This window comes from Dama dama, chromosome 24, assembly GCF_033118175.1.
Source record: "Dama dama isolate Ldn47 chromosome 24, ASM3311817v1, whole genome shotgun sequence".
In the NCBI taxonomy this organism is placed as follows: Eukaryota; Metazoa; Chordata; class Mammalia; order Artiodactyla; family Cervidae; genus Dama; species Dama dama.
In genome coordinates this window covers 34,758,499-34,772,521 of record NC_083704.1, presented here as the reverse complement: position 1 = coordinate 34,772,521, position 14,023 = coordinate 34,758,499, and the positions used below count along the sequence as shown (strand labels likewise).

Below are 14,023 nucleotides of genomic sequence, written 5' to 3'. Positions count from 1 at the left end.
TCTTCAACTTAATGACAGAACAGCAACATATGAATCTTTAAGTTTCTCTATTTGCAATCAGTTAAAATCCATTTTCATTTGGGGAGTTAGGACAAGGCAGGAAGTTTGGTAAGGTGGACCAACTATTCTACTTAAGTGGTTTCCAGGCACATCACCATCATTTATATACAAAAATGTAATGTGCTATTTACAAGTCATCTTTATGTCCTCATTAAAGCAGGTCCCTGAGAATCTCCACAAGACAGAACTCATTTAGCTCAACTGAAGTCCGAGACACTTCAAAGCATTTTTATCCTTTCTTATTCCAGATATACTTACTGCACTCCCAGTAGGTAAAAAGACGACACATCATGTGCCATGTGTATGCATCATTAATTAAGCCATATTTAATTATTAATTAAATTCTTAATTAAATAATGGTTGCAACCCCACTTTGCAGATAAGCAAACTAAATCTGACAGCAGTGACTTGCCCAGAGACTCATGGCTGACTAGTGGCAGAATTGATACCAGAACCATGGTCCCTGGCAACCTGGCTCTTTGTCACTAATCTGGCACGACCCCTACTCTGCTTGGTGCTGTGAACACAACTCTGGACCGAATACATTCTCAATTCTCCTGCATGTTGCAACCCTTAACCCCCACCTGCCAACGGTCCAAATGTGCTTTCTCCATTAAACACCACCTGGCTGCTGCAGGCTCAGCTCAGAAATAAAACTGATGCAGACAGATGAACTTACTCCCTTCGTAAGTACTTAAGGAAACGATGTGAACCGTCGCCCAGGTAGCTCTCAGTGGGGCACAGCGCCCCGTGCCAGGGACCTGGATTCCTGGAGATGCTTCCAATAAAGGAGAGAAGCTGGAAAGGTTTTCCCAAACCCTGCCCACATCCATGCCACTTAACTGGAGTCTCTCAACCAGCAGCATCACCCAGGAGCTTGTTAGAGCTTCAGTGTCTCCAGGCCCCACTTGACACCTGCTGAATCCCAGGGGATTTGTCTGTACATTCAAGTTTGAAGTTTCTTGACTTACATCATCTAAAGCAAATCACCACAAGAAATGGGAAATAAAATCTACTGAACTCTGTATATGCGTGGTTCATTCACTTTGCTGTACAGTAACACTATAAAGCTATATCCAAAAAAAAATTTTTTTAACTAAATCAACTATAGACAGCATCATCAGAAAAATGAAAAAAAAAAATCACTGGGAAAAAATTCATCTATGAAAATAAAGATATCTTTTCAATCATCCAAAGAGATGATTAAGACATGTTTATCATTAAAATGTGAAGGACAATCCTATAAAAGCACTTAAATATGAGTTTTAGGTGGGACTCTCTTCTTTTTCTCTGCCAATTTTGAAACAGGGAGTCCTTGGCTTAGGTATCTCCTGTAACACTGGCCCCCAGTTTCCTTATTTGAGAAATCCAGCCCAGCTCCCATATCTAAAGCTATGGACCATGGAAGAACTGTTTGCCATTCATCGTTCACAGTCACAGGGAAGCAGTGTTCAGTGGAGAGAGGGATGCTGGTGCTTGGGGTCACACAGGCCTTACTCCAAATCCTGTTTCTGTTCTATGTTAGCTTTGAGACCTCAGGTAAGTTACTTCTCTGGGCCTAAAGCATCTCATATGCAAAATGTTGCTGTAGGGCCCACTCCAGGATCGTAAGGATTCTGTGAGTAACTACATATAGCTCCAGTCATTTGCCCATTGCACTGAATAAACAGGAGTGAGTATTAACTGGCTAAAGTGAAAAACAAGGTATTTAAAGCTTTACATACGGTACACGACAGCCAAGTTATGGAAACACATGTACAGTGCACACATGTACACAATAAACATTTGGTGAAAAGATGGATGATGACTTCACCTTATTTTTATGAGACATCATTTCATTTCAGCCAGGAGAATAACTTAAGTGGGGAAAATTTTAAAGCCAGGGATATGATTCCTAAAAGCCAGTCTTCTTGCTGAATTTACTAATGTCAGGCTCTGCTGTCACAGAGAAAACCTCCACAAGCCAAGATACACGAGGAAGGACGTCCCTTGGCTATCATTCACTCCATTAAAGATGATTTCATTTTAATCACTTTTAGATAGATCTGTGGCTTGTGGCTACATGAGCTTCCTGTTTGAGAAAGAGTCACTTGCAAAAGTGGGCCAGAGCCTATTAATATCATTTAATAGTGCATCTACTGAAACTATCCACATAATCTAAGTGTTTTATCTTTGCATGTTTACTTGAGTTTGATTTTCCCTGCTTCCATCTACTGTCACTCCTGGCCCATGAGCTCCCTGATGGTAGCAACTGCCACTCTTCTGATCTAGATATCTGATGAATCCTTTAGTACCCAGAGGATGGGGGAAAAAGAAGTGTAACAGTGTTAGATCTGACAACGGAAGTGAGAAAGGCCGGGCTCTGAACTGTCATCATGACAGGTCATTGAGGCCTCACCAGCTGCCTTAGGTTTGGAAATAAGGAAATGGCATCTGTTACACTGAAAGCAGGAAAATATATTTTCAAGAAGCTACCATATACCAGGTAAGGACTGGAAAGTTTTCTGAGTGAAGATGTCTAAGGCCCTCAGGCCTGTTTGCAGGAAGCAGCTACTGACCCACAGGTGACAGGCTGTGAGCCCCTAGGTCTGGGCCTTTCCCTGCCTGAAGTACCCAGAAACACTTTGCCTCTTACAGAAAATAAAATCCTGGCAAGTAAGAGAGTTTGTGGGTTCAGAAAGGCAAGAATGGAGAGAAAGAATAGGAGAAGTCGAGATGCCAGTTCCTCTCTCCCTGTCACCTGCCCGCGCCTAGACCCAGCAGGCCACTCTGGGATGAGGAAGGACATTCTGGGGGTCCTCTGTGTCAAGCCTGGTCCCACCCTGCCCGCATCATGCCTGTTACTATGGAGCCACCACCGGAATGCCGTTGGACACATTTCACCCTGGAAGGCGGGTCCCTCACTGAACTCTTCACCGATGCTATCGAAGCAGACAAGAGTTCCTCCTGGAACTCCTAGGAGGCCCAGGCCCATGCTGTCATCTTCGCATTCTCAGCAGCTCCAACAGTAACTGGCAACTGATATGCTTAACTAATTTGATCAGTAAGTACAACAGTAACTGTCAAGTTAGGCACCTAACACATCCAGGAGAAGGGGCAGGCATCTGCTGTTACCAGAAAGAACAGACAGACTGAGCGATATAATGGAATTGGGGAGACATAGGTGATGAGGCTAAAAAGGAGGTAAGACCAATCAGACCTGCTCTGGAAGAACCAGGGGTGGAGATCCACAATTCTACCTGTTTGGAACATACCATCCCACGACAGAGGCACCCTTAGGTGATGAGAGACACAGTCAAAATTGACTCCTGCGGCAGAACAGAAGGGCAGGAAGGATGAGGTCAGGCGTCATCTAGAAGGCTAACCCTGAAGGCGTGGGAGATGCCTGGAGAAGGGACAGACTTGGGAGCAAGAAGCTACTGTGTGACTGAGGCTGGAGAGAAGCAGGGAGTGCAGAGGGAGGGACGTGGAGAGGAGGGGATGGCCTAGGCTTGGAGCAAGTCTTCCCAGAGTAAATGGACAATGTGAAGTACAAAACTGGAGGGCGAAGGGCATCTGAGGAAAAAGGGGATTCCAGGTAGGACGTAGTGGTACTGACCATCACAGGCTTGGTTCTGGGTGTAAGCACTCAGGAGAGAGGTCAGGGTTAGGATACAGGTTTGCAAATGATAATTAGAGTAAAATCTCCTTCTCCTGAAGGGAAAGTCACTGACAGTAGATGGCAACAGCCTCCTAAATGTTTCATTCAGTTCAGTTCAGTTCAGTTACTCAGTCATGTCCGACTCTTTGCAACCCCATGGGTTGCAGCATGCCAGGGTTCCCTGCCCATCACCAATTCCCAGAGCTTGCTCAAACTCATGTTCATCGAGTTGCTGATGTCATCCAACCATCTCATCCTCTGTCATCCCCTTCTCCTCCTGCCTTCAATCATTCCCAGCATCAGGGTCTTTTCAAATGAGTCAGTTCCTCTCATCAGGTGGCCAAAGTATTGGAGCTTCTGCTTCAGCATCAGTCCTTCCAATGAATATTTAGGGCTTATTTCTTTTAGGATGGACTGGTGTGATCTCCTTGCAGTCCAAGGGACTCTCAGGAGTCTTCTCAAACATCACAGTTCAAAAGCGTCAATTCTTCAGCACTCACCTTGCTTTATAGTCCAACTCTCACATCCATACATGTCTACTGGAAAAATCATAGCTTTGACTAGATGGACCTTTGCTGGCAAAGTAATCTCTCTGCTTTTTAATATGCTGTCTAGGTTGGTCATAGCTTTTCTTTCAAGGAACAAGCATCTTTTAATTTCATGGCTGCAGTCACCATCTGCAGTGATTTTGGAGACCCACAAAACAAAATAAAGTCTCTCAATGTTTCCACTGTTTCCCCATCTATTTGCCATGAAGTGATGGGACTGGATGCCATGATCTTCATTTTTTGAATGCTGAATTTTAAGCCAACTTTTTCACTCTCCTCTTTCACTTTCATCAAGGGGTTCTTTAGTTCTTCTTCGCTTTCTGCCATAAGGGTGGTATCATCTGCATATCTGAGGTTGTTGATATTTCTTCCGGCAATCCTGATTCCAGCTTGTGCTTCATCCAGTCCAGCATTTCGCAAGATGTACTCTGCATATAAGTTAAATAAGCAGGGTGACAACATACAACGTTGACTTACTTCCTTCTCAATTTGGAACCAGTCCGTTGTTCCATGTCCGGTTCTAACTGTTGTTCTTGACCTGCATACAGATTTCTCAGTAGGCAGATAAGGTGGTCTGGTATTCCCATCTCTTGAAGAATTTTCCACAGTTTGTTGTGATCCACACAGTCAAAGGTTTTAGCATAGTCAATGAAGCAGAAGTAGATGTTTTTTCTGGAATTCTCTTGCTTTTTCTATGATCCAGTGGATGTTGGCAACTTGATCTGTGGTTCCTCTGCCTTTTCTAAACCCCGATTGAACATCTGGAAGTTCAAGGCTCACGTACTGTTGAAGCCTGGCTTGGAGAATTTTAAGTATTACTTTGCTAGCTTGTAAGATGAGTGCAATTGTGCGGTAGTCTGAACATTCTTTGGCATTGCCTTTCTTTGGGACTGGAATGAAAACTGACCTTTTCCAGTCTCGTGGCCACTGCTGAGTTTTACAAATTTGCAGGCATATTGAGTGCAACACCTAAATGTTTAGTGCTGCCTAACCCAGGCTGTCCTAGGCTCTGAACTAGGAGTCGAGGATAGAGCAGTGGGGAAAGGAACCCTGGGAAGCATACACTCTGGTGAGAGAAGACAGACAAGCAATGCTAATCCTACAGAGACAATAAAGGGGAGGGAGGGGCCTGGGGCGGGAGTCAGGAGGTGTGCATCATCTTCTATCAGTGGTCAAGGCAGGCCTTGCTGAGATGACATTGAAGCAGAGACTAGAGGGAAGCAAAGGGCAGACCTAGCAGATGTGACTGAGGGTAGAGCAGCCCAGCAGGAAGACCCCTCAGTGGCAAAGGCCCAGGCTTGCAATGATGGAGAAAGAGCCAGGAAGCCAGCGAGCTAGAAGGGCACGCGCAGGAGAGAGAGCGGCACAGAGATAGGTGAGAGGTGTCCTAAGCGGGGCAGGAAGTGCTGCAGTCTCAAGGGCTGTGATAAGCGCTCTGGCTTTTGCTTGAGACAACTGAGACAACTGGGGAGCGGTATTTAAAGGAACTGCTTTGGCTGCTATGATGGGAACGAACTGTGGGAGGCCAGAGCAGAAGCAGGAAGAGCAGTGTGGATGCTCTTTGCTTCACCCAAGGGACAGACTGGTGTGGTAGAGGGTCTGGGACGCAGGTGGCGAGAATACAGTGGATTCTAGATATATTTTGAGGGCAGAATCAATAGCACTTGTTGATAATGGATGCGGTGGGGAGGAGGAGGATGTGGAAGGGGCCAGAGAAAGTGGGGAGGTAAGGAGGAAGAGAAGAGAGTCATGGGTGACTCTAAGATTGTAAGGGCGGGGTGAACAACTGAAAGGATGGGTTGCTGTTAACTGCTCTGATTTGAGCTGACTCAGTCCAAGGAGGCAAGATGGGGAGGGCAGCTGAAGAAGAGTTTGGCACCTGTCGAGCTGGGATGTGTATCAGACATCCACATGGGGACGGAGAGGAGGAGTTGAATGCACCAGTGTAGGGTCTTGGGAATCACCAGTGGTCCAGATGGAGCCCAAAGCCTTGTGACTGGATGAGATCACTGGTGTACATGGGAACAAGAAGAGGCCTGAGCACTGAGGACCGCAGATAAAGCTCAGAAGAGTGGGGGAGGGGTCAATATGAGGTGAAAACAAAGCAGTCAGAGGCGCACAGCCGAGAGTGGCCTCCAAGAATCGAGACAAGACAGTTTCACATTCCCAGAAAAGGGGAGGAAAATTCTTCATCCTATATCCCTAGCCAAAATTATCCCCCAAATGTTTGAATCTTTAGCCATACAGTCTAATTAAATAAGAACCTACTGGTGTTTACTACTGGAACTGCAAATAACTCCATGGGGGTAGGGGTGGGGGTGGGGAACTCTCAAATCCATCCATGAGGGGAATAAATTAGGACGCTGGCTTCCTAACACTGAAATCAGACAAGCTGCCCTGAGGATCACTGATGGGGGATGGGTGGTTAATTAGGGAGCACTAGATGATAACGCTGGTGTTTTACACTTATAGCACTCATGTAACCCACCGAACAGCCCTCTCTAATGTATTCTATGATTATTTATCCTCATTTCACAAACAACGCAGGTGAGGCCCTAGGGAGGCCAGGTCATTTGTTCATCACTACACAGCAGGCCGAAAGGTAGGACAGCCAGGAGGTAGGTGCTGAGTAAGTAGACTTGTAAGTAGCAGGAGACCTTTGGATGGTGTGGATCTCGAGACTGATCTCACCAGTGCATGCATCAGCTATCTGGGGAGAAGGGTGCCGTGGGAGGCTCTCCGGAGAGCCTTACCACCCTCTCTATAATCTTGTTTCTCTGGGGGGAAAAGATATGTGGGAACCTCTAGAACATAATGTGTTCACAACCTCAAGGGGAAGAGAGGCACTCTACATCCCCAGAGAAGTAGAGAAAGTTCAATAAAACCTATGGGATGACTGATCAGGCAAAAAGAATTCAGATGTGCAGTGCTGGAACTAAATATAATGTCTAAATGAACATAGCCACTACTATTACAGATTTGGATATGGGGGCAACAACGTACTTCACTTGATTACTGACTTTCAGAGAACACAAATGTGCAAATACACATCAGAAAAGCTGTAGTCTGTCTTCACTGAAATCACCATATTCTCATCTTAAAAGATAACAGATATTCTTTAAAAGTTGGATTAAGCTATAAAGCTACATTGTACAACATAGGAAATAAAGCCACTGTCTTATAATAACTACAAATGGAGTATAACTTATAAAAATTATGATCACTGTATTGTACACTGTAGTAGTATTGTACATTGACTATACTTCATTAAAAAAAAAGGGTAACAGATATTCTTTAAAAGTTGTGTTGCTATGTAGTATTAATGGTCTTAAAAATGTTGTGAATGTTTATAAACAAACTCTCTTGATACTGTTTCCAGCAGTCCACAGTCTCCACTGTAGACCAGAAATCCAGGTTTAACATCTTGAAAACAGATACCAGGTAACAGCAACATAACACACTTTTGAAAACAAAGACTCACATGATTTCACTCTGCTACAGTTTGCCAAAACCATTCTTGTTATGACAGTAAGACGCTCTTTCAGCATCTCATAATGAAAGTGAAAACATTAAAAAAAAAAAACAAACAAAAAAACTGTATCTTCCCCACCCCCTAACTTTTCTGTGTTCCAGAAAGAGACAATGACTTCAAACTGTTAATTCTTATAGAGGGGTGCTAATTCCAACAGGAAGAAAGGAATGAGCCTGTCTTCCTAAGAAAACATGAACATCATTTTTAAAAAGTATTGCACGTCTTTTACGCAAGTCTTTTAGAAACCAGATTTGTGTCTACTGAATAACTTGCGCAGAAAATTGTCACATCGGGGCCTTCCTAATACTTAACCACAGGAGACACAGTGTCATCAAAACTTCCGTAAGCTCTTGGACAATCTTTAAGTGTCAGCCTTGGGCACCGGATGCGTGACAGATACTAAGAAGGGTCTTTGCAATTCATCCATTTATTTCATTTGTCAGAAATTTCTTGTGCTCCTACTAGGCGTCAAGCACCGAGTTCCTGCTCACTGGCCCCGATCAGAGGGGGGAAGTGTTGTGAGGCTGAGACAGTTTGAAAATAAACAGTCTCCTACACCACACAACTCGATAGCATTATAAACATTATGAAGACCACGGAGAGCAGGAGTGACAGGAATGAGAAGGAGTGTTAATTTCGATGTGACAGTCGGGTAGGCACTTCTGAGAAGGCACTTGAGCTGTTGCCCTGAGGACGCTGCAATCGTCTGCACTCTACGAACGAGGTGAGGGAGGGCTCACCGCTGAATCCCCAGCCCCTCGGAGGCGTGTGGATCGGTCCTCAGTAAGTGCTCAAGAAAGAGCTGCCCAGTGAATGAGAAAGAATTCAAAGAAGTGTGCAAGGCAGCAGCGGTGGGCAGCGGGGCAGGCGCCCGCGGTGCCGTAGGAACACCCCCGCCGCACACTTCCCAGGGGCTGGCCACCTCTCCGCGCGCTGTGGCCGGGAGGGTCGCGTCCGGAGCTCCCCAGGAGCCCCGTGGGCGTAGCCAGCACAGCACCAGTCTCCCCACTTTACAGAGCACCCCCGCCAGGCCCGGCATCTCCCACCGCCCAGCCGGGATGCCCGCCCGCCGGCACTGCTTCTTCGGAAGGAAATAAAAGGGGAAAGTGCTACCGAAACTTTTGGGACTGCGTGTTTCTTCTCCTGGCCTAGGACGCCCGACGGCCGCTCGCGCCGGCCCAAACCTGGGCTCCAGAGCTGGGTCTCAGCGAGCTCGCGCAGCGGGGCCGGGCGCCGGGCGCGGGGCGGTCGCGGGGTCGGCGGCCCCGGCGCTCCCGGCCCGGGCGGGCGCCGAGACAAAGCGGCGGCGCAGGCCGGGCGGGCGCGCGGCGCCGGCGGGCCCCGCGCCCCCTCACCTGTCGAGCCAGAAGGTCCAGGGCGAGTGCAGCGGGACCCCGCCCGGCTCGGGCCGCAGCGCCGACAGCTGCTGCAGGCCGAGCGGCGGCGCGGCGGCAGGGGCGGCGGCGCGGGGCCCCGGCGGCTCCCGGGCGCCGGCGGGGGGCGCGGCGGCCGGGGGCATCGCCATTTTCTCCGCCCCGCCTGTGAGGCCGGCGGACGCGCGGACCGCGGGCCGAGCGGCGGCTGAGTCACCCCGGCCCCCGCCCGCCCCGCCGCGGCCGCTCCGCCCCGCCCCGCGCGCGCCCCGCCCCGGCCCGGCCCGGAGCCGCGCCACGGGACCGCCGGGGCCGCCGGACAGCAGCACGGCCCGCGCGAGGCGGAAGCGGATTCCTGCCGGCACCGACTCCGCGTGCGGGGACCGACGGACGCGCGGGCCGGAGGGAGGGCGGGGCGGCGGCGGGCGCCGACCCCAGGCTACGGGGCGGCCGCGGGGAACAGAGGGTCAGTCAGTGAATTCCGCAGCCTGACGGGAGACGGGCGAGACGAAAGATGAAGGAATGGATGGACGGATGGTCCAGTGGATGGAGTCGGACCCATATGGCGGGAGGGGAGGAGGTGAGGACAGACACACCAGCAGTCTGAAGGACGGTGGGAAGGCTGGCAGATGCTTGAAGGAGGGGTGAAGGGATGGAAGGGCAGATGGAAGCACGGTTGGATGTGACAGACAGATGCCTGCGGAACCGCTGGCCAAATGAACAGAGGCTGGAGGGCGCAAGAGTTGAGAAAGAAATTCAGACGGTCAGAACCTGGACCACGAATCCGGCTGTAAAGTGGTCACAGGCCAGTGTCGCCCATTTCCTAACTCAGTGGATTTGAAGGGGTCACCGTGTGCCCAAGCGTGACCAACTGTAAACGAGGGTGCCCAGAATCAGTCCAGGTTCTCCACACTTGCCCCAAAGCACCCACGAGGAATGGAGGAAGAAACGGGGCAGTTTGGAACATAGCCCTCAGCTTTCTGCACCGCTGAATACAGAGGAAGATTCCTGAACCCAAAGAGGGGTCCTGCAAGTGCAACCCCTTACCATCAGTCTCTCTCTCAAAGGAAACGGAAAGGCAGGCGGCCATGTGAACACACGTCCTAACTGGCAGGGCCATGGACGCCCTCCTGGAGTTTGAATTTCTGGACGGTCCCTCTCTGGCCTTGACCAGCTGGGGATGTAGAGCTCCATCTCCTCAAAGATACTCCACATGGCCTAGCCTACATCCTGCTCTTAGCTTGAGCGTCTCTGGATGCACCAGAACAGGAGCTGCAAAAACAGATGAGTTCATGGGCTTCACAGGCATTGCAAACACCTGGTATGAATCCCAGGGTAGGTGCCTTTCCTAAAAGGTATTTAAGTTCATGTAAAATGACAACAATGAAAGAATGTTGCTTTGCTAGCCTCACTTTGAACACAATTTTTATACAAAGTATGATGCTAGAAGCAGCGACATATTTAAAAGTCCTTCCAACTCTAACATACAAGGGCCTCTTGGGTTCAGTTCAGTTCAGTTCAGTCGCTCAGTCGTGTCCGACTCTTTGCGACCCCATGAATCGCAGCATGCCAGGCCTGCCTTTTGGGTTAGATGCACTTTTTTTGTTGCTGTTTCACACCTTCTTTTATTTTTTTTTTCGAAGAAAATGCACATATGGCATTGTTTAAGCTATTCTGTGCACTTTATAGTTATTAACTCATTTAATCCTCACAAAATCCAATGAGGAAGGTACTATTATTAGCACATTCACCGGATGAGAAATTAGAAATTAAATTAACCCCAAGGTCACTGAGCTAAAAAGTGAGAGAGCCAGGATTTGAACATAGGTATTCCGACTCCAGAATCTAGCTCCTGACTGCCAGTGTCTACTGCCTCTCTAACTGGAAAACTAACAGGTCCACATAATAAAAATAAGAGTGAAGAGTAAGCCTCCCTCCCTCCCAAGGCTATCAATACTGTTACCCAGAGGAAGCCACTGTTTATAGTTTCCTTCTGGAAAAATGCAAGAATGCACTAAAAGCATATATCTAGATATATATATTGTACACCTACCTATATCTTTTATAAAGAAATAGATGCATTTTGTACCACTGCTGCATCTCCTGATCTTACTTAACATATTTGAAGACTTTCATATCAAAACATATAAATCTACTCCATTTTAAGCACTGCAAAGTAATCCATTCTAAAGAAGTAATATAATTTAATTCACTAACACTCAAGATTTATTTGGTTTGCAGTCATTTTCTTTGATAAATAATGCTACCACCATAAACATTTTTATACTTAATGTCTTTCCTTATCTCCACCAGTTTATTTCAGAGTAAGTTTGGAGAAGTAGAATTTTTGCCTGCATCTAAAATTTTGATACACATTACTAAATTAATGTGCAAAATGGTTACATACATCTATATATAAGTGATTTGTAAATACTGGCAGATTCCAAACTTTTATATTTCCTTAGTGACACCTTCAAATTTTATATAAAATTCTAAGGTATTGGTTGAAAGACAGTTTTTGCTTGCTGATGATTAGAACTATTCAAACTGTCAAGTTTGGTTTCTTCCTTATGGCCTGTAACAGTACTCTCAGCAAGAAAGAGAGATTTTAAAAGTTTCATCTGCAGTTTCTAAAAAAGAATATACACCACATGATAAATTACTTTCAGAATTTAGAACTAGGAACAGTCTGGCAATTTGTCTTTATTATCAATTATGCACCTTCCTCTTTTTGCTTTGGCTTCCAGGATGCTCAAAATTACATCTGATGTTCAATCAAAACTTCAATAGTAACCAATGAAAAAGCATCACTATTTTTATATTGATATACTCCTATTTTTAATAATTCAGTTGCACACGTGCATCTTGGAAGTAGGTGATCTACAAAAGATATAAAATTTAAAACACCTTAAGATTACTAAAGAAGTCTGGTGATGTGACCAAGGGGAGAAGCAAGCAGAGGACAATGGGCATTGCTTTCACTCCCTGTTAGAAACTTAACCACTGCTAACCATTTCTCTTCAGAGAATGGTTAACCATTTCTTAACCATTTCTCTTCAGAATAATCCTCAGGAGATAATCAGTGAGGAAAATTCCCCCGATCCTTCCCACTTTGCAAATGGACCACAGGAATTCCAGTTTCAAGGTAGAAGGGGAACTTGCAGACTATCTACGCACACCCATCATTTTACAAACGAGGAAACTGAGGCCCAGAGAGGTGAGGGAACTTACCCGAGGCCACAGCTCTAGGAAGGGACAGAGGCAGGACTAGAACGTGAGTAGCTTGAGGTCCAGGCCAACGTGCTCTCCCACTGCGTAGCACGCCACTCAGATGGCTTGGGGTGGCAGGAGGAAGGAAGAGAAGGTGACCCCACAGCCCCTAGCAATGAAAACAACAAAAAGACTTGAGGCACTCATAAATAATTAAGCAATTAGCTGCTGCAGCTATTCCCCTCCCTTCCAGCATCCAGTCACCAAGGCAACTTGGGCAGGGTGCCTGCTGGGTTGCCTAGTAACAGCGTGGTCTGCTCCCCTGACATGTTCCCTAGGCATCAAAGGATATGAGAGCCAGGAAGAGCCCTAGACAGGGACCACTATTCCAACACCTTCATTTCCCAAATAGGGCAGTGGTGGCCCAGAGACGCTGAGGAACCTGCCCAAGGTCACACAGCTACTCAGAGGCCCAGCCAGGCTCCATTTCTAGTTGCTTTCCATTGCACTATGGCTGCCTCAGGGACACTGCAGATGAAGGAAAGGAGATCTCGCCACAGTTCCCAGAAGAATAAGAAAGTAAGATGGAGAGAGCAAGCAGGAAAGAGACAGAGACCTTGAGCTCTCATATGCAATTAACAGGAGCTGGTAATCCCATCAGCCCAACTTTCATCATCACCATGGCAACATGGGTGAGGTGGGTACTGGTTGCCTAGTAACAAGTGGTCCTCTCTCTTCCACTCAATCCAGCTCCCTGGGAGTCACAGGAACAGTAGAATGTTGGAGCTAGAAGGGAAGGCAGGGTTCCAAACTCAGTCTCCTCCTTTTACCAACATGGGAACTGAGGTTTGGGGCAAGGTGACTCAGCCACTGAGCTAGCTAGGGACAGGGACTCACTGTTGGTCAGTCAGCCTTTCCTGAATGCCATTTATCCTTGTCACAGCACCGTGGAAAGGGGAGCTTCACTCAGTAAAGACAAAACATGGCAGGGGGACAGCAAGTGGGCCCTGGATGGTGTCTGATGGTGGCAATGCTGCATATGAGGCCTGGCACAAGGAGGGCAGTCTGCATGGGCCTCTAAAGTAAGAACACCTGAATCAAACGCCAGCTTTCCCCAAACCTGGAAAGCTTCTTATCCCTCAGCACCTCGGGCTCTACATCTGAGGAGTGGGCATACTGATGGTCCCTACCTCTCGAGTTGTCATTAGGATTAAACAAGAAAATGTACACGTCAAGTGCCCGGTATAAAGATGCAGTACATGTTAAGTATTCATTTATTCCACTTTATCAGTAAATATTTGTTGCATGTCTGCCATACAAACACCACTGTTCTAGGCTCTTGAGATTTGTTAGTGAGCAATATAGACAAAAGAAATCCCTGTCTCAGGAAGCACACTTTCCAATGGAATGGATATATTATTATATCTATATATACACATATATCTGTTTAAGTGCTGAATGGATGCAGAAACTCATTGGCAATGTGCTATGTTTATGTTACTAGGCTCCTTCTCTTAAGACTGAGAAGTTTCCTGTTTACAGGGTGTGATGCTATAAATATGCAGGCCTGTCTTGTATGTGGAAACACCCGTCTTCCCTTCTTATAGAAGCACCGAAGAAAAAAAAAGGAGGGCAGTGGCCACTAGATGGCAGACCTCAA

The 14,023-nt window shown here is 47.1% G+C and overlaps 1 protein-coding gene across 2 annotated transcripts in view; it reads right to left on the bottom strand.

The window, feature by feature from the left end:
* EIF4E3 (eukaryotic translation initiation factor 4E family member 3) overlaps positions 1-12,532 on the bottom strand; it is a 41,816-nt gene extending 29,284 nt beyond the window's left edge. Inside the window, exon 1 of one of the 2 annotated variants that reach the window (XM_061128073.1) lies at positions 12,385-12,532. Coding sequence is in view for 1 of the 2 variants with exons in the window: in XM_061128072.1 (XP_060984055.1) it covers positions 9,136-9,305 (170 nt within the window). In the remaining variant the exon portion in view is untranslated. Of the gene's footprint in view, positions 1-9,135; positions 9,321-12,384 lie in introns of those variants that run through there. The other variant, XM_061128072.1, reaches the window with a different exon arrangement.
* Between the last annotated feature and the right edge of the window lie 1,491 nt (positions 12,533-14,023).